Below are 22492 nucleotides of genomic sequence, written 5' to 3'. Positions count from 1 at the left end.
CCTCATTACACTCTGGTTAAGTAAGATAGGCAGTTCTACAAAGTGTGATTATTATAATCAATACAAGTTGTTATTGGATATTGAAAAATATTTAACATTAGATTTACCTTTCATTTTCAAAAAACATTTGCATCGTTTTGGTGTTCTAAACATGATTTAATGATTGAATGAGGAGGACACACTAAAATTGAAAGAGATCAATGAGTTTGCAAACTATTTTGTATAGAAAATTGCAGGTGTATAAAATATAAGTATCATTATGTATGTGTATATGCTTCTTATATAAATTAAAGATGGAAATATCTTGACGAGATGTATTACATCAGTCCTTTGGCGGATACATTTTCTAATCTAATGTCCATTTAGAAAATAAGTCTCATCATACAATTAATGTTTCAGAAATTTTGTATTTGCTTTTAAATTAAGTGATAAGCTGTTAAAATGTATCAATACCAACAGCTAATCAAATGTATTTTACTGTTCTGTTTATGGCACACTGTGTATTATGTTTTGTTTATTATGTTATTATTATAGGCTGTGTATTATGTTTTGTTTATTATGTTATTATTAAAGGCTGTGTATTATGTTTTGTTTATTATGTTATTATTATAGGCTGTGTATTATGTTTTGTTTATTATGTTATTATAGGCTGTGTATTATGTTTTGTTTATTATGTTATTATTATAGGCTGTGTAATATGTTTTGTTTATTATGTTATTATTATAGGCTGTGTATTATGTTTTGTTTATTATGTTATTATTATAAGCTTTGTATTATGTTTTGTTTATTATGTTATTATTATAGGCTGTGTAATATGTTTTGTTTATTATGTTACTATTATAGGCTGTGTATTATGTTTTGTTTATTATGTTATTATTATAGGCTGTGTATTATGTTTTGTTTATTATGTTATTATTAAAGGCTGTGTATTATGTTTTGTTTATTATGTTATTATTATAGGCTGTGTATTATGTTTTGTTTATTATGTTATTATAGGCTGTATATTATGTTTTGTTTATTATGTTATTATTATAGGCTGTGTATTATGTTTTGTTTATTATGTTATTATTATAGGCTGTGTATTATGTTTTGTTTATTATGTTATTATAGGCTGTGTATTATGTTTTGTTTATTATGTTATTATTATAGGCTGTGTAATATGTTTTGTTTATTATGTTATTATTATAGGCTGTGTATTATGTTTTGTTTATTATGTTATTATTATAGGCTGTGTATTATGTTTTGTTTATTATGTTATTATTAAAGGCTGTGTATTATGTTTTGTTTATTATGTTATTATTATAGGCTGTGTATTATGTTTTGTTTATTATGTTATTATAGGCTGTGTATTATGTTTTGTTTATTATGTTATTATTATAGGCTGTGTAATATGTTTTGTTTATTATGTTATTATTATAGGCTGTGTATTATGTTTTGTTTATTATGTTATTATTATAAGCTTTGTATTATGTTTTGTTTATTATGTTATTATTATAGGCTGTGTATTATGTTTTGTTTATTATGTTATTATAGGCTGTGTATTATGTTTTGTTTATTATGTTATTATTATAAGCTTTGTATTATGTTTTGTTTATTATGTTATTATTATAGGCTGTGTATTATGTTTTGTTTATTATGTTATTATAGGCTGTGTATTATGTTTTGTTTATTATGTTATTATTATAAGCTTTGCATTATGTTTTGTTTATTATGTTATTATTATAAGCTTTGTATTATGTTTTGTTTATTATGTTATTATTATAAGCTGTGTATTATGTTTTGTTTATTATGTTATTATTATAGGCTGTGTATTATGTTTTGTTTATTATGTTATTATTATAGGCTGTGTATTATGTTTTGTTTATTATGTTATTATAGGCTGTGTATTATGTTTTGTTTATTATGTTATTATTATAGGCTGTGTATTATGTTTTGTTTATTATGTTATTATTATAGGCTGTGTATTATGTTTTGTTTATTATGTTATTATTATAGGCTGTGTATTATGTTTTGTTTATTATGTTATTATTATAGGCTGTGTATTATGTTTTGTTTATTATGTTATTATTATAGGCTGTGTAATATGTTTTGTTTATTATGTTATTATTATAGGCTGTGTATTATGTTTTGTTTATTATGTTATTATTATAGGCTGTGTATTATGTTTTGTTTATTATGTTATTATTATAGGCTGTGTATTATGTTTTGTTTATTATGTTATTATTATAGGCTGTGTAATATGTTTTGTTTATTATGTTATTATTATAGGCTGTGTATTATGTTTTGTTTATTATGTTATTGTTATAAGCTTTGTATTATGTTTTGTTTATTATGTTATTATTATAGGCTGTGTATTATGTTTTGTTTATTATGTTATTATAGGCTGTGTATTATGTTTTGTTTATTATGTTATTATTATAAGCTTTGCATTATGTTTTGTTTATTATGTTATTATTATAAGCTTTGTATTATGTTTTGTTTATTATGTTATTATTATAGGCTGTGTATTATGTTTTGTTTATTATGTTATTATAGGCTGTGTATTATGTTTTGTTTATTATGTTATTATTATAAGCTTTGTATTATGTTTTGTTTATTATGTTATTATTATAGGCTGTGTATTATGTTTTGTTTATTATGTTATTATAGGCTGTGTATTATGTTTTGTTTATTATGTTATTATTATAAGCTTTGTATTATGTTTTGTTTATTATGTTATTATTATAGGCTGTGTATTATGTTTTGTTTATTATGTTATTATTATAAGCTTTGTATTATGTTTTGTTTATTATGTTATTATTATAGGCTGTGTATTATGTTTTGTTTATTATGTTATTATTATAGGCTGGAGGCCTAAATTACTGAATACAGTTTCTGTTCTTTCCTGTTGTTTCATAGCACCACAATTTTTAAAACTGTTTTTTCTTCTTCTCTTTTTTCTCTCAAAAAGAACTTAACTGAAAGTTGATGTATTTTAATTTCAGCAATATTGGCAGCAGGTGCCAAAGAATCATCAAGAGTCAATAATTTGTTCACGGGAGTCAACTTGCTTGTTGTGACATATGTTGTGATATCTGGAGCATTTAAAGCTGATCCACACAACTGGAACATTAAACCATCAGAGGTATGTAACTGGAACATACTATTATCAGAGGTATGTAACTTGGACATACTATTATCAGAGGTATGTAACTGGGACATAAGTAGTGAACATTAGATGTAATAATAACCAAGGCACTGAAAAGCCATAATGTTATATCAGACCTCTGGAATAGGTGATATATACTGTACATGTTGGAATGAAAAGCCATGATGTTATATCAGACCTCTGGAATAGGTGATATATACTGTACATGTTGGAATGAAAAGCCATAATGTTATATCAGACCTCTGGAATAGGTGATATATACTGTACATGTTGGAATGAAAAGCCATGATGTTATATCAGACCTCTGGAATAGGTCATATATACTGTACATGTCAGACACTACTGATTGTTTTGACTGATTGTAAAATGACCAGATGAGACATTCAGACTTAGTAAATTATTGTTTTAACTAAAACTAGTACATAGGTGTTGACCTAGTCATTGTGTTTCTTGTACTTTGCAGCAGGCATGCAGTTTCCTTTGTGCTTTTGTCAATCATATAACGTAATCTGTATCAGAGAATTAAATAATTTCCTGCCACAACCAAGTTTAAGAGTAGACCATTTGATTTCATGGGTATTAAGGGACCTTCAATAAACAAATGAGTCTGTTTTGAAGAAATGAGGAAAAAAAAGATGAAATAATCCCCATTAAAACATACTGTACATGATGATAACTACTCAGCAAAAATGGGGAGTAGTTTGTTTAGTTGTAACAACAATTGCCTCTACAGCATCAGCTTCAGTAATTCTGTTCAAAAGTTAGTGTCATTTACATGACATGTAGTCTATCTTAGTGTCATTTGCATGACATGTTGACTGTCTTAGTGTTATTTGCATTGACATATAACCTGTCTTTGTGTCATTTACATGACATGTAATTCATCTTAGTGTGATTTTCATGACATATAGGGGGCCCCGAGTGGCCGAGTGGTCAAAAGTGCTCACCGTTACAGATCACTGCCATCTCACTTCTGTCTGCATGAGGTCGAGTCTCTGGCTTGACTAACATTGGTACATGAGGAAGCCTGCCAGTAGCTTCTCGTGGGTCGGTGGTTCTTCTCTTGGTTTTCCAGGGTTCTTCCTCCACCAATTATACTGGCTGCCATGTATAGCCTATCCTGTGCTGAAAAATGGTGTTAAACCCTACAACAACAACAGCATGACATGTAACATTAGTGTCATTTAATGACATTAAACCTGACTTAGTGTCATTGGCATGACATATAGCCTGTCTTAGTGTCATTTGCATGACATGTAGTATGTCTTACTGTCATATACATGACATGTAACCTTAATGTCATTTAAATGACTTGTAGCCTGTCTTAGTGTCATTTACATGACATGCACCCTTAGTGTCATTTAAATGAAATGTAGACTATCTTAGCGTCATTTTCATGACTGCAGCCTGTCTTAGTGTCATTTGCATGACATGCAGCCTGTCTTAGTGTCATTTACATGAAATGTAGAATATCTTAGTGTCATTTGCATGATATGCAGCCTGTCATAGAGTCATTTACATGACATGTAGCCTGACTTAGAGTCATTTACATGACATGCAGCCTGTCTTAGTGTCATTTACATGAAATGTTGCCTGTCTTAGTGTCATTTACCAGACATGCAGCCTTAGTGTCATTTAAATGACTTATAGCCTGTCTTAGTGTCATTTACATGACATGCAGCCTGTCTTAGAGTCATTTACTGACACGTAGACAATCTTAGTACTACACTGTCTTTCTACATATGAGTGATTTAAACTGATGTCAACCCTTTTAGTCACATTTAAAATAATGGATTGTATCAGATCATAAGGATAAACTGGTCATTCTATAGCTGTGACTGACTAAAATGTATGTGAATTCCAAGGAGATGAACAGGATGGACTTACTGTGCTGTGTGATGTCTGTAGATTTGGTTCATTCTAGTCATGGGCTTACTGTGCTGTGTGATATCTTTATATTAGGTTCATTCTAGTAACTGACTTACTGTGCTGTGTGATATCTGTAGATTAGGTTCATTTTAATAATGGGCTTACTGTGCTGTGTGATATCTGTAGATTAGGTTCATTCTAGTAATGGACTTACTGTGCTGTGTGATATCTGTAGATTAGGTTCATTCTAGTAATGGACATTGTATGCTGTGTGATATATATATTAGGTTCATTCTAGTAATGGACATACTGTGCTGTGTGATATCAGTAGATTAGCTTCATTCTAGTAATGGACATAGTGTGCTGTGTGATATCTGTAGATTAGGTTCATTCTAGTAATGGACATAGTGTGCTGTGTGATATCTGTAGATTAGGTTCATTCTAGAAATGGACATACTGTGCTGTGTGATATCTGTAGTAGAGGCCGACCGAAATTCGGTTTCGGTTTTGGCGACGAAAGTTGGCAAATTGCCTCTTTTGGCATAGTTTCGGTTTCGGCCGAAGCCAAAAAGTTAGCTTTCGGTTTGCTTTCGGTTTCGGCCGAAACTGATATTGACTTTCGGTCATCAGCTGAAGATCTATTTTAACTTTCAGAATGCAACGGTAGTGCTGCGTCTATTACTCTTCTTGTCGGCCGGTCAGTCGGTGCTAGGCAATTCTAGGCACTGTTGCATTTCAGTCTACTTGCGTGTTGAATACAGAGATTTCGAAGTCTAATAATATTGATAATTTCAGTTAGTTAAACTGTAGCGAATTAATCTGTGTGAAGTAGAAAATTGAAGTTAATAATAAACGGATTAGTTAATCACCACAAAGAATGTCGAAAAATGCAGTGTGGGATTACTTCACAAAAATCGATTCTGATGAAAGCAAGGCACAGTGCAAAGAATGCAACAAACTGTTATCACTTGGCAGCAATAAACCAAGACTTCAGACAGTTTCAGGCTTGAAAGGCTGTCTGGCCAGATGCCACAAGGAGCTCCATGGTACGTATCTCAAGAGGCCCATGAACGACGGAGCAGAGTGTGCCTCGAAAAAAATGATGATGGAAGAGAAAGCGACTAAACATGCATTACCGAATTTTGTGCAGATGTCCTTGACATCAATAGTCGAGAGCAGAATGGTCTGGCCTGATGACCACATTGCAGTTCAGCGAATTGATAAGTGCGTCATGGACTTGATCATTGTTGACATGTTACCCTACTCAGTTGTTGAAGGTTTGGCATTCAAAAGACTGAACATTGGTGATCCACTCAGTGCTCATCGCTATAAGGTAAAAAGCGAAAAATACTACCGAACAACGCTGATGCCTGCCACATATGAGAAAGTCGGGAAACACATGAAAAATCTGTTGCAGGAGGTCACCTGGATATCGTTTACTACAGATGGATGGAGCAATCCAACAAAATCATGTTCCTTACTAAGCTTCACGGGTCATTTCATTCATGGTGCTGTGCGGCATAAAGTTATCTTGAGTGCGATGGTGCTGGAAGAAGATCATGATGGAAATTGGTGAAGCCATGACGAAATGGGAGATCGCAGAGAAGATTCACGTTGGAGTGTACGACAATGCCGCCAACATGAAAATGGCAATGAGAGTCGCAGACGTCACTGATATTGGCTGCATGTCCCACACATTGCAGTTGGTTCTGCATGATGCCTTGTTCATGCAGACATCTGTAGAAGCTGTCGTCAAGAAGGCTCGCAAGATTGTTACTCACTTTAAGCATAGTGAATAGGCATGCCGTCATCTCGTGGAACACCAGCAAACGGTTAAATCCCCAGAACATTCCCTACTGCAAGACATTGAGACTAGATGGGATAGTACATATCTTATGCTGGAGCAGCTGGTTGAACAGAGCAAGGCGATTAATCTGTACAGCATGCAGCGTGGCGGAATTGACAGTCTCACAATCACAGAGTGGGAACTAGCTGGAAGAGTTGTTAAAATTCTTAAACCATTTTACACTGCAACGCAGGAGATTTTGTGCTGATGATGCATGCATTTCTGTTGTAATACCGCTTGTCTCAAATTTGAAGAACATGCTCAACACTACAGCAGCAGACCATGACCTCAAGCAAATGAAAGCGGCACTGCGTGATGCAATGACCCGTCGATTCTCTGATATCAGTTCCTCAGCACCCATCCTTTCTGCGATGCTGCTTGACCCACGCTTCAAGGATACATATTTCAATGTGCAGGAGGCAGCGGCAGCAAAGAAAATGGTTCTGGACTTTCTACGCTCAGTCCAAGAATCCGCTATGAACAATATGACTGCACCATCCACAGCTACAATTGACAACGTTGAGCCAGGACTTGAAAGCAGCGAGACTTCTGAATCAGATGCTCAAGAGGGGGCTAAATTGTGGGCTGCGCATGACAGACAACCTGCTTATGTGAACCATCACAAAATGTTGACAGTCAAACTGATGCTGTACCGCCGTACAAACAGCAGTTGATCAATTACTTAAAGGAACCGTGTCTGCCTAGAATGACCACGGACGTATACGCGTACTGGCATTGCAGTCAGTACCCACTTCTGGAAGCCGCAGCTTGCAAATACTTGTCTGCGCCGCCGATAAGCTTGGCCAGTGAACAGCTGTTTAGTTCAGCAGGACTGTTGTATGCAGACCGACGCAGCAACCTGCTTGGCAAGAATGTGGAAAAACTGTTGTTTCTGAACTACAACATTCGTTTGTTTGGATATAATTACTAAGTAACACCTAAAGATTTGACATTTAGCGAATTCCTCTTACTGCAGGCTCTGAATGATTACTTCTAGATTTGTTTTTAATTAGTGTAGCATTGCATCATGACCCAGGCCTATTTAATAAATCTTGTGTTCGGCAACTTCGGTTTATCTTTCGGTTTCGGCCGAAGGTGTAGTTAAACTTTTGGCTTCGGTTTTGGCCGAAAGTCAATTTATAACTTTCAGTCTGGTTTCGTTTTCGGCCGAAACCAGAAATTTAGTTTCGGTCAGCCTCTAATCTGTAGATTAGGTTCATTCTAGTAATGGACATACTGTGCGGTGTGATATCTGTAGATTAGGTTCATTCTAGTAATGGACATAGTGTGCTGTGTGATATCTGTAGATTAGGTTCATTCTAGTAATGGACATAGTGTGCTGTGTGATATCTGTAGATTAGGTTCATTCTAGTAATGGACATAGTGTGCTATGTGATATCTGTAGATTAGGTTCATTCTAGTAATGGACATAGTGTGTTGTGTGATATCTATATTAGATTCATTCTAGTAATGGACATAGTGTGCTGTGTGATATCTGTAGATTAGGTTCATTCTAGTAATGGACATAATGTACTGTGTGATATCTGTACAAGTTAGTTAAAGTAGTGGACATACATACTGTACTATTAGATGACTCTATAGGACAAATTTATTAAAACTAAATTTATACAAATCTGCATGTTTAAATACTACTTTCACTTAACTATACTCCAAGCAATGAATTCACCAGCCATGAATGTGATAAAGCAGCTGGGAGTTTTCAAAGGGCTGGGCTATTTTTGTGGAAATTTGTCAATTTGTAGCAGTATGTACCACATAACTCATCACTGTAGCAGTCTGGGATTTAGAAAGTAAGAATGGTGTTGACAATTTAAAATAAAATGTGAGAAAAAAATGTTTCATCCAGCAACTTATGGTTTTCTGATGTCTGCTTTCATATCATCATTGAAATTTGTTCCAATGATTACCAGGTTTAATGTACACAAATCTTCCCAACAATGTCTTTGGAACCTGCTGAGCGATTTCAGTGAGGGTAAAGATTACCATGAGTCAAAATCCCAGAAGAGATTAATAACAAGCATTCAAAGTCTTTCCGTCTGTGCACTCTATCAATATATGCTCTTTGAAAATTTGAAGAATTTGAGTCTCTCATGAGACAGCAGTTATTAATACTTGGTGGTGCTATGTTTAAAGAATACTCAATGTACAGTTTTATTAGGTATGGAAATACTTTTTATGCCTGAGAATTTTCTTCTTTAGTACACTTGCCCCATCCTTTAGTACACTTGCCCCATTCTTTAGTACACTTGCCTGATTCTTTAGTACACTTGCCGCATCTTTAGTACACTTGCCCCATCCTTTAGTATGCCTGCCCCATTCTTTAGTACACTTGTCTCATCCTTTAGTACACTTGCCCCATCCTTTAGTACACCTGTCTTATCCTTTAGTACACTTGCCCCATCCTTTAGTACACTTGCTCCATCCTTTAGTACACTTGCCCCATCCTATTTATTGATTAAGAATCTATCAGTCCTAGAAGTGCATATCATATTTTACTTAAATAAATATCCTCCCCCATCCCATTGAAATATGACAAAATACCAACCTTTGACTTTGATTTGTCCAGATAGGGAACTTTATTGTAAGAAAGCAGTCAACATACCTTGACATGTCATATTTTAAACAAGAGATCTCATTGGGGTATATGAATTTGGCATGAAAAGAAACAGCTCTTTGCAGGTACCATACAAATATTGGCCTTTGCAGTTCAACTGAATGCACACATATTTGGGTGGGAAAATTACACCTGTACATGTTGTGCTCAGCTTCCAGACACTGATTGAAGTTTTTATTTTTGTCGTGATGTGGACTATACAATGGTAAAGTTCGTGCACATTTAAGTACATGTACACTTAGAGAAGAGAAGATATGTTAGGCAGCGTCTACTCTAGAACTGAAAATACCCCCCTCCTCCATATAAAAAACGGGGGTGGATTTACTAAATAAGGAGAGAAGGCATTTGAACAGTTTTAAATTGTAAATCATCAAAACTTTAAAATAATTTTTATGAATGGGAATTAGATGTACACCCAATTTAACAGACTTGGTTAAATTTGACTTTCTGAAAAATTCACCTATTTTTCTTCATTGTAGTTCATGGTGGGACTTTTGAAGGGTAAAAGTGTTTCAGTTGTTTCCTTTCATTTTTTCCTGTGTTTGCCATGATAAAAATCATACAGTTATCATTGACAATTAGGTTGTCGGGGGAGGATGATCAGAGTTTTGTATTTGCTCACTTAGGAAGAAGTTCCCACATCTGTCATTCAATGCATTTTTTATATGCAGGGTTCATCACCAGATAACACCATAGATAAAGCTTGAAAAGGCATGTAATTTTCATTCTTGGAATGTATTTTCTATTATTTATGTTAACGGAACCAATACGATTATCTGCCATGATTATGTGAGACTGGATTATGTTAGTTAACCTAGCAGGAAATTTAATGTAGCAGTTCTTCTTTGTGCAAGACTGGCATAAACAACCTAATTATCTGAGGCTAACCAAATGCTTTATCCTGTTTCATTATTTATATTTTACTACTCAGTCTGACGCTTTCTCTTTATGTGGAGACCAGTATTAGACTTTACATTGAATTCTCATGATTCCAGGCAACCAGGATAGACTAATGTCCATAAGAGTATTTACTAAATGCAAGTAATCAAGGCTATTGCACAAATTCAGTTGATGTTTTTAGTGGTCTTTTAGAGATTAGCATGTTCTAGAATAGTCCTGATTAGGGGTCTTAAATATAAGCCCTAGAGTAGACCCTAATTAGGGGTCTTAAATTGAAGTCCTAGAATAGACCCTTATTCAGTGTATTACATAGAAGCCCTAGAGTAGACCCTGATTACAGGTCTTAAATAGAAGTCCTATAGTAGACCCTGATTATGGGTATTAAATAAAAGTCCTAGAGTAGACCCTGATTAGGGGTCTTAAATCAAAGTCCTAGAGAAGACCATGATTAGGGGTCCTAAATTGAAATACTATATTAGACCCTGATTAGGGATCTTAAAGTCCTAGAGAAGACCATGATTAGGGATCTTAAATAAAAGTCCTAGAGAAAACCCTGATTAGGGATCTTAAATAGAAATCCTAGAGTAGACCCTGATTAGGGATCTTAAATAGAGACACCCTTCTAATTTACTGTCAGACTTCAAGTGCATCTATTCACAGAATATGATTATAAATTTTTGTATCTAATCTTTATCAAATGTTTAGTAAACACTTAAAAGAAAGAACAAAGTAATAAGAAAAATGTCATTTTTCTTTCACAGTTTGGGGGTTTCAGTCATATAATGATGTTATATAGGTTGTTAATTCAGTCCTGCTATGACACCTGTTTTAGGGGTCCCATGTGGCCAAGTGGTCTAAAGCGCTCTCCGTTACGGATCACTGCCATCTCACCTCTGTCTGTGTAGGTTCGAGTCTCGGATTCGGCCATTGTGGATATGTGAGAAAGCTTGCCAGTAGCTTCTCGAGGGTTGGTGGTTCTTTCCGGGGTTTTCCCGGGTTCTTCTTCCATCATTAATACTGGCCGCCATGTATAGCCTATCGTGTGCTGAGAAATGGCGCTAAACCCTACAACAATAACAACAACAAAATATTATATTATAGCTTGTTAATCAAGTCCTACTTAGACACATGTTATATAGGTTATTAATCCAATCCAAATTAGACACATGTTATATAGCTTGTTAATCCAGTCCAACTTAGACACATGTTATATAGGTTGTTAATCCAATCCAACTTAGACACATGTTATATAGCTTGTTAATTCAGTCCTGCTTAGACACATGTTATGTTATAGGTTGTTAATCCAGTCCTGCTTAGACACATGTTATGTAGGTTGTTAATCCAGTCCTGCTTAGACACATGTTATGTTATAGGTTGTTAATCCAGTCCTACTTAGACACATGTTATGTAGGTTGTTAATCCAGTCCTACTTAGACACATGTTCTATAGGTTGTTAATCCAGTCCAACTTAGACACATGTTATATAGGTTGTTAATCGAGTCACACACTGACATATGTTACGGATTCTGGTAATTCAATCATGAACATTTCTTAGGTCAAACAAAAAGATGTGTGTGTTTCCATTTGCACTGGTTTTAAAATTAGGGGAGGCAGATCATTTGTTTTATAAAAAATTATATAAAATTTAGTGATTTTTTTTTTTTTAAGCATTGGGGGAAAAATTGCTTGGGTTGGCAGTGTGAATCAGGGTTTGTTGGCCGACTGGAAATGCACATATTTTTTGTTTGGACATATATATCATCACTACAGGGTTCAGTTAATCAAACCAAATGCACATCCCCAGAGTGATAGCACGAGTTGTATTAATAATCAGAGGATATGAAAATTATACAGTGTCCCCTTGCTGTAGTGCCCCTCATTATAACACATTTCCTTTTAGAAAGCAGGCTTGGTCATGGATCTCATTTTATTATGTACCAGTAAAATGTTATGTATGGTACTTCATTATAAGATTGATCTCAGTTTAAGTTAAAATACTCCATGGATGGTGTTATAATGGAGGTGTACTATACATATAGTTGCAGATGGTTATAAATATTTTTGTTTTGCAACTATTTGCAGGTGAAATCAGCCAATGTGACAATGGGAGATGGTGGATTCATGCCATTTGGGTTCTCAGGAGTTGTCTCAGGGGCTGCTACTTGTTTCTATGCATTTGTTGGCTTTGATGCTATTGCCACTACAGGTTAGTAATTTGTTGACTTTGATGCTATTGCCACTGCAGGTTGGTGATTTGTTGACTTTGATGCTATTGCCAATACAGGTTGGTGATTTGTTGGCTTTAATGCTATTGCCACAACAGGTTGGTGATTTGTTGACTTTGATGCTATTGCCAATACAGGTTGGTGATTTGTTGGCTTTAATGCTATTGCCACAACAGGTTGGTGATTTGTTGGCTTTAATGTTATTAACACTTCAGGTTGGTAATTTGTTAGCTTTGATGCTATTGCCATTACAGGTTGGAGATTTCTTGTCTTTGATTCTGCTACCACAACAGGTTTGGTGAATGTATGATAAGACATTGCTTGCCAAAGGCAATTATATTTGTTACAGTACTACCTCATTATTACATGGTCCATGGGTATCATGGAGTACAATACCTTATAGTGAGATGGCCTTATAATAAAATATATTATGCGGTACTCCTTCATTATAATGCTGTTTATGGGAGACATGGAGTATAAAGCCCTGTATTGAGATTATCTTATAATGATTTACATGATAAAATACTCCCTCATTATAGTGCTGTTTATGGGAGTCATGGAGTGTACTGTCTTACAGTGAGATGGCCTTATAATGAAGTGTATGGTACATACAGTTTTACTGCCACTTAATTATAAGGGGTTGATTATAGTGCTGTTTATGGGAGTCATGGAGTGTACTGTCTTACAGTGAGATGGCCTTATAATGAAGTGTATGGTACATACAATTTTACTGCCACTTAATTATAAAGGATTGATGGCCTTACTTACCATCAGAACAGGAACTGTGTTATAATGAATGACGAGTCATTTCTGGAATAGCCCATAATAACTTTTGCAGATACCACTCAATGAAATTTGAATGAATCAGACAAAATCTTTATACAGATTTATCCAGACTTTTTGGTTATTACTTTGCCTTAAAAGCTATAATACCAGCATGTCACTGTGTATCACACAACAACTGGCAGAAAGAATGGATTTATACTCCATGAGAAAACCTGGATTGTTTTGTTTCCTAACTAATAGTTTCAGTTAAATTTGTTACTGATTTTATTTCTTTTAATTCATATTTTTAAAAGTTCAAGTGGATTTGAAATTGAACAGTACTTTTCAGAAGTGACTAGTTCATGGGATGAGTACTTTAAAGCATGAAACTCAAACCTTTTGTAAGATTTGTAAATAACAGTTGTCATGTAAAGGTCTGGGTGTCACTATTGATGTGGTTGGTGGGGTCGAGCAAAAGTGATCCTGTTTGAGATTAATCAGTATGGACTTAAAAGGTGATGTGATTTGCATTAGCAATCAATGAGAATGATATTTGTGTTTTAGTTTGTTGTTTCATGGCACATCAATACAGTTAGGTTGTTAAATGCTTTACCATTTGACACGCCATAACAGCCAATCCAGATTAATGCCATGGCAGGACTTGAACTCTAATCCTTTTGGTTGTGAGTTCAATATGGTAATCACTGAACCACCACGGCCTTGAAAATCATTACAAGAAAAGTTAATTCAAATGTGCCATGATATCGAACTCGAAAAAGTTGTATATTTGATTGATTATCTGCCTCAGTCTATTATAGCGATACACATGTAGCACTGTACAAAATCTGGCATGTGTATGAATATGATTTTGATTTTTGACATAGCTTTAACAATTTTTCAGTCATAATGCTACATTGTCTGCAGTGTGACAGTTTATAGTGATGTCTAGCACTGGGGCATCATGCCGCAGACATGTAGCATGATGTCCCACCCAGTCACGTTATCCTGACACCAGGCTGACCAGTCCTAACACTAAACTTGTAATGCTGACCACCAAGTGAGGCAGGTGTTAGTACCATTTTGTAAGTCTTTGGTAGGACATGGCTGGGGATCAAACCCACGACCTCTCGCATGCGAGTACAAAATTTGGAAATAGCACACATGTGCTTTGTTTTAAAAAAATTTCATGGTTGCTTGTTTTCTTCGTGTGTTTATGATTATTAGTAAAATTTTGTTCTGGTACCATTCTATCCATAGTTTGATGTTTGCTATTAATAGGCAAACTTAACAGCAAACTGTATAAATATGTCTTTTTAAATAATTGACTAATAGCATGTAGGGGGAATCAGAATGATGTAAATATATTAATATTGACAGTAATCATCTAACTAGGAATGATGTAAATATATTAATATTGACAATAATCACCTAATAAGGAATGTTGTAAATATATTAATACTGACAATCACCTAATAAGGAATTTTGTAAATATATTAATATTGACAATAATCACCTAATAAGGAATGTTGTAAACATATTAATATTGACAATCACCTAATAAAGAATGATGTAAATATATTAATATTGACAATAATCACCAAATTAGGAAACAACTTAATGTCAGAAAAACAAAGCCAGGCTCTAGATTTTAAATTGTTTATACAGACATATATGCTTTTTTATTGTTACTATGGAAATAAAGGAAGTTAATGTGCTCTTAGTTTCTGTATTATCATGTATGTTCAGCCAGATTGTGTGGTGTTTTCTGTATTATCATGTACCTTCTAATTACTAGCAAGACTGAATGTTGTTTTCTGTATTATAACAAATGTTCTAATTAAGCCAGATTTATGGTGTTATCTATATTATCATATATGTTCTAATAAAGCCAGATTTTATGTATTTTATGCTGGAATTGCCATGGTAATTATTTGTGTTGTCAATGTATATAGACACATAAACACACACACACACACAGAGTAACTAGAATACTTAGTCATGTTGCCCTTTTTTTGTTTGGTTATGATAGATTTACTTACTATTAAAGAACTGTAATCATTTAAGGATTTGGGACCTTGTTGGAGCCAATTCCCTTCCACAGTCTCCTTGTTACAGACCTTACCATAGTAAAATACTTGAACTTGAGAAGTTTTGAAAAAAGTTTTGCAGCATAGTGGGGGCCTCGAGTGGCCGAGTGGTCTAAAGCGCTCTTCGTTACGGATCACTGCCATCTCACCTCTGTCTGCGGTGGTTCGAGTCTAAGATTCAGCCAATGTGGGCATGTGAGAAAGCCTGCCGGTAGCTTCTCGTGGGTCGGTGGTTCTTTCCGGGGTTTTCCGGGTTCTTCCTCCACCATTAATACTGGCCGCCATGTATAGCCTATCGTGCTGAAAAATGGCGTTAAACCCCACAACAACAACAACAACAACAACAGCAGCACAGTGATAGGTTACTCTAAGTTTTCCCATATATGTGGGCTGGAACAAGATAATCTGTTGTGAAGACAGTATATGTATGTCAGAGATAAGGATTTGTACAAATCTTCAAGTGCTTTAGATGTTGTAGCAGTCATTTATAATCATGTGGGAAATATTCTTTTCCTCACCCACAATATGCATCATTTATTGGTACAACTAAATCTTTTCAAGATTTTCAGGACTGTTTATTGTTTATGGAAACAAGGCAGCTATGCATGGAGTGAGTTTGTTTGTTTGGCTTAGGTGCATTCTCCCTTCCTCTAAAAAATCATCTATAATCAAAGATGCAAAAATAGTGCAATTTTGGAGTGTTCCTGGGGCATATTTTGGGGCATATTTTTTCTCAAACAGCCTTTTTTTAGATGAAACAACCAGTTACACACGGCAAAACAGGCTGAGAAATTCAAATATGAAATATCAGTGTAAACTTAGAACATTGCAATATGTGGATTTATGGTATCAAGAAATAATATTATAGCAGTTGCTTTTGAAAATGTCTAGCCCCAGGATAAGATTAATGTGGCCTAGGAACAAATTGAAATAAACTCTTATCTGGTTGACAGCAAATCCATCTGCAAAACTATCATGTGGAGGGAGGCTTTAAAAAATTACATTATTTTTCCAGGTGAAGAAGTTAAGAATCCACAGAAAGCCATACCCATCAGCATTGTGATATCACTTTTTGTTTGCTTCTTGGCATACTTTGGTATCTCCACAGTGATTACATTGATGTGTCCATATTATCTTCTGGATTCCAATGCCCCATTGCCAGCAGTGTTTGACAGAGTTGGCTGGGATGTGGCCAAGTACATTATCGCTGTTGGAGCCATTTGTGGTCTGTCTACAAGGTGGGTTCTTGGAGAGTACATTCCTAGTATGTATTTAAATGAACAGGTGAGGGAAATCTAATTGATAGGGATTATTGTGGCATCAGATGCCTTATGTATTAATAATATTTTTATAAGCATCTTAGTTGGATTGCATAACTCAAACTGAGTGTCAGTATTGACAATGACATCAGATAAGAGACAACGTCTCGGGTCAGATACACAGTTCCTATTTCAGGAGTGGAGTGGTTCTCTCAGACACCATTGTTTAACAGATGATAATTTTTTTCACATTCCTTGCTAAAAGTGTAGGTTGTAAACAAATAGCATTTCATTGGTATGCAAGTGTAGGATAGGTTAATTCCACCTTAGGTTTTAAGCAAAATGGCTTTTCACTGGTATACAGAGACCATAAAGAGAACAGAACATCTAGTAAAAATGTTGAACAATTGCTTGGACATTGTATTATTCTTGGCTTACATTGAAAATTGTAAATGTGATTTGAATGCTGATTGATAAGTTATTTACTGAAATTAAATAAAATTAAAACAATAGGGACATATCTGACAATTGAGATGTTACCATATAATCAACACTTCGATCAAAACAATGCAATACTGTAACATGATATAATGAAACACAAGAGTCATGTGATTTAAGGTGGGGATATCCTCAATGTTCTACACTGGAAAATGCTATAGATCTACGGAGCTGCAATGGCTCTTTGGTCAGAATGCTGGGTTCATGAACAAAAGGGTGCAGGTTCAAATCCTACCATCAGACCAGCCTGGGTCAGCTACTGTGGTGTCTCCTTAGGCAGGGCACTTCAATTGCCTTGGCATTAAATAACCTACTTGTGTTGCTGTGCCATAAAGCACCAAACCAAACCAGAGCAAAACTATAAATCTATGAGAATGTGAGAGAGACATTCTCAACTTGCATTTTGCATAGGAAAACATGGTCAAAGACGTGCAAGTGATATAAATATTGTGAGAAAATAAATCTAGAAAGCTTCTTATCTCCCTGCTGAGAGGCAATTCCTTTGACAAAACCAACTGGTCATAATATAATAAGTGACCTCAGAAGGCCCTCCATATATGTGTGTGTTACACGTGAAGCAGAATTTTGTAGTTAGGCAAGTATTTAAAAAAATTTGGACTTTTTTAAGTGCACCATTTCAGTTGTATGTACAGAGCATATGGTATAGATTTTCTGGTATGCACTGAATAAATTACCAAAAAATTACTGAAATCTTGTGAAACAATTTTTGTTTTTCTTTTCTTTTTCAGTTAGAAACAAAAATGTGGGGTAGGTTGGTAAAACAAGGTTGGGTCTGGTCATTGGAAATGTATATATGTTGTAACACTTTTTGGCCTAATGGGGTTGGTTGGTTAGGAACTACTGGTTATGCTTAATTGGTAATATCCAGGTAGGATCAAGCTCAACACTTTAGGTACTGTGTGATCTGAATACTGTGTGATCTGAGTACTGTGTGATCTAAATGTTGTGTGATCTGAGTACTGTGTGGTCTAAATACTGTGTGATCTGAATACTGTGTGACCGGAATACTGTGTGATCTGAGTACTGTGATCTGAGTATGGTGTGACCTTAATATAGCATGATCTGAATACTGTGTGATCTGAGTATTGTGTGATCTCTGAGTACTCTGTAATCTGAATATTGTGAGATTTGAGTACTGTGTGATCTGAATATTGTGTGATCTAAATACCATGTGATCTGAATACTGTGAACTGAGTACTGTGTGATCTAAATATTGTGAGCTGAGTACTGTGTGATCTAAATACTGTGTGTGATCTGAATACTATGTAATCTAAATACTGTTTGATTTGAATACTGTGTGATCTAAATACTGTGATCAGAATACTGTGTAATCTAAATACTGTTTCATCTGAATACTGTTTCATTTGAATACTGAATATTGTGGGATCTGATTCCAGAAACTCATTTCAATTTGATCTTTTACTGAGTGACAACTGGTTTCTTATTTTATAAAAATTGCATGTAAATTGGATTATAATTGAAATGTTTTTGACAAAATTTTAAAATTGTGATATAATGGAGGATGAATGTTAATGTGTAAATATTGAAGTTATTGAGCACAAGTTTTTGATATAAAGTATTTTACACCCTCTGGAAGGTAAATTTAGTAGTTATTGAATATACATGTGTGTGACTGAAAGTATTTGCAAAATTTGAAAGATAAATATTGTAATTATTGAGTAGACGTGTATGACATTACGTATTTACACCCCTCAAAAGATAAATATTGTAGTTATTGAGTAGACGTGTGTGACATTACGTATTTACACCCCTCAAAAGATAAATATTGTAATTATTGAGTAGACGTGTGTGACATTACGTATTTACACCCCTCAAAAGATAAATATTGTAGTTATTGAGCAGACAAATGTGACATTAAGTATGTATACCCTTTGAACAATCTTTGCAATCGTACAATAGCTTTTTAATATTTATTTTCCACCAATTAAATATTTTATTCATACCTTTCAGCTTGCTGGGAGGCATGTTTCCACTGCCCAGAATATTGTATGCCATTGCAAGTGATGGCTTGATATTTCGATTCCTTTCCAAAGTGAATAAGCGCTTGAAGACTCCTTTTACTGCCACTTTACTGTCAGGGAGTTTCGCAGGTACAGGTACTCTTTATCTCATATATATGCAAGTACAAGTATGATATGTCTCATAGGTATAGAGGTACCAGTATGCATTTACAGGTATACTGTATCATCTGTATGCTGGTACAAGTATTCTTTATCTTATTTGTATACAGGCACAAGTATGTTCTATTTCATCTGTATACAGGTACATGTATTCTAGATCTCATCTGTATACAGGTACAATTATACTATATCATCTGTATGCTTGTACAAGTATGATAGATCTCATCTCTATACAGGTACAAGTATGCAGGTACAAGTATACTATATCATCTTTATGCTTGTACAAGTATGCTATATCTCATCTGTATACAGATACAAATATGCAGGTACAAGTATAGTACTATATCATCTATATGCTTGTACAAGTATGCTAGATCTCATCTCTATACAGGTACAAGTATGCAGGTACAAGTATACTATATCATCTGTATGGTTGTACAAGTATGCTGTATCTCTGTATAAAGATACAAATTCTCAGGTACAAGTACACTATTATCTGTATGCTTGTACAAGTATGCAAGATCTCATCTCTATACCGGTACGAGTATGCAGGTACAAATATGCTATATTATCTATATGCTGGTACAAGTATGCTATATCTCGTCTGTATACAGATGCAAGTATGCACTTACAAGTATGCTGTATCATCTGTATGGTGGGACATTTTACTGTATCTCATCTGTATACAGGTACAGTTATGTTTTAACTCATCTGTACCCAGATACAAGTAGGTTATTTCTCATCCGTATGCAGATACAGTTATGATATATCTGATCTGTATGCAGTTTTAAATGACTCATAGAAAAACTGATGCTACGTAGCTGACATGTGTATAGCAGTACCAAAATAAACCCGTAATTGTATTTTTTTAGGTGTTTTAATGTATTGATTTTGATTGATTAAAGAATTGCTTAAAAATTTGCACGCTTTTTAATGCTCCAAAGTGTATATTGCTCTTACAAAATCTTTATTGTGTCATCAGATATGTTGTAGGATTACAACAACTACCTCGCAAATTCAGCCCTCACAAGCTTGAGTTCTAACATGATTATTAAATCAGCTCTCAAAACATATCTATAGAAAATCATTGGCTCACCTCTCATACAACATGTATTCATTTTGTTTGGCAGTCCAAACAGTCTGCAGTTTCATCTCTTCAATTTCACATATGACATCATCCTGCGTTCATTGCTGAGAACAGGTTCCCACTCATGGGGAATCAGTCCTCTGTTGTGAAACTTCTTTCTGTGTTATAAGTCTTAAAATAAATAATAGAAAAGAGTCACAAAACCAAAAATTTCTATACAAATTCAACAAAATATTTATTTCCCTAGAATATGGAGTGAAAATTTTAAAAGGACTTACAGTAATGTGAATTATATCCCAAAATAGTCCAAAATGTTCTATCACCAGTCCTAATGAATAAAGGTGTAATTAAATTCCAGTGGTGTTAAAAAAATAGACCCAATGCTGTAGGGTGTTGATGTGTATGTAGTATTGAATATACTAATATACCAGTGACCAGAAGTGAATATGTGCTGGCAGTCTTGTGATGAATCACAGTAATATATTCCAAGATGTCATTACTTGAATTCACTATAATTCCCAGTTAATGTCTCTATCCATGAAAATGAACACTTCCCGTATGAAATAATCATCAATAATTCATGAACTTGCATGTACTGATGTTGAATGGTTCATGAGCCATTCATGAAAGTTCATCGAAAGGTTTATGACCTATTCATGAATGTGCATGAACTGAAAATGGTCAGTTCATGAAATCAAGAATTCATAAACTGTTCATGAACCAACACTTCACAAACTGTTCTTGAACAGTTCATGTACTGAATTCATGAACATTTCATAAAAGTTCACAAATTGTGTCATCATTCATGAACAAGTGCATGAACATATTCATGAACTATGATGAACAGAGTTTCTCATGAATGATTCATGACTTCATGAACAGTTCCTATAAAAAATTTGATTATCTGACAAACTCACAAATACATATTTCATCATGAATCATAAAATAACCTTATATGTGGGATTTTTAAAACAGTATAAAATGCAACATATTATCTTAAAACTGATTTAATTTCAGATAAATTTCTAATATGCAATAAGAACATGTAAACTTACAAGCAATATTTTTTTTCTTAGCAAAACTTTTTGTATGTTTTGTATTTTTTCTTGAAACATTTTTCAAGAGATATTGAGGCAGTTGTGTTCAATCAACTGTTGAAGCATATTTAACTTTCATCGCCATGGAGTTGTCTTTCCTTGGGTTTCTCCTGACTTGGCCAATCTTTCCGAGACTGACCTGTCAGATAACTCTTTTGTTAAGATGTTTAGGGCCTATAATTTAATCAAATCCTGCCCACTGTCACTACTGAATGTCTCCATTGGCAACTTAAGCTGTTCCATCCGATTACTGTTTGGATCTTTAACATTGCTGCAGCAGTCACTATTTAATGTCTCTTCCATTTTGGCCATAGGATCCTCCAGTTTTCAAATTTCCCTCCTTAACCTACAAACTTCATCCCCATCTAATGTTACTTTTCTGCTGTCTGATCTGAAAGAATGATAAAGTTAGTTACAGGTAACCTCTGATCAACACTGTCTTCAGCTTTTAGCACATTATTTTTATACCCATTTTATTTACTGGAATAATTATGATCCAACTCAAAACTATTTAATCCCTTACACATAATACACATCTTACTGAGGATTTATATTATTGGAGAATTTTGTTACTAGTTGTATTTTAACTGAAGCTGGCTAGCAATAGGTATAGTCACAGGAGTCAGATGTTTTAATTAATAAAATGCGACCACATTTTTGACAACATCGTTACACTTAATAACCTTATACAGTGTGACCCTGATAATTAGTGCGCTCCGTTATAACATGAATTTGGATATAACACAGTCGTGGTGTGGCTCCCAAAATTTGATATACAGTGTGACCTTGCTATAACTTGCTCCATTATAACACGAATTCGAATATAATGCGGTTGTTGCATGGCTCCCGAAATTTCATATACATGTATTTTTCTTGCGCACAAAAAAATTATTCTTAGAAAGTACGAAAAAAAC

At 34.4% G+C, this 22492-nt stretch overlaps 1 protein-coding gene across 4 annotated transcripts in view; it reads left to right on the top strand.

The window, feature by feature from the left end:
- Window positions 1–22492, top strand: part of LOC149782288 (cationic amino acid transporter 2-like) — an 82030-nt gene that overhangs the window by 24518 nt on the left and 35020 nt on the right. For all 4 annotated transcript variants that reach the window (XM_089933668.1, XM_089933665.1, XM_089933666.1 and 1 more), the window contains exons 7-10: window positions 2985–3124; window positions 12481–12604; window positions 16491–16713; window positions 19225–19364. In XM_089933668.1, coding sequence (XP_089789794.1) covers window positions 2985–3124; window positions 12481–12604; window positions 16491–16713; window positions 19225–19364 — 627 coding nt within the window. The remainder of the gene's footprint in view (window positions 1–2984; window positions 3125–12480; window positions 12605–16490; window positions 16714–19224; window positions 19365–22492) is intronic.

This window comes from Sinohyriopsis cumingii, chromosome 15 (genome assembly GCF_028554795.1).
Source record: "Sinohyriopsis cumingii isolate HCF-2022 chromosome 15, ASM2855479v2, whole genome shotgun sequence".
Lineage (NCBI taxonomy): Eukaryota > Metazoa > Mollusca > Bivalvia > Unionida > Unionidae > Sinohyriopsis > Sinohyriopsis cumingii.
Note: the sequence above shows the minus strand (reverse complement) of the source record. Positions and strands in the feature narration are given on the sequence as shown.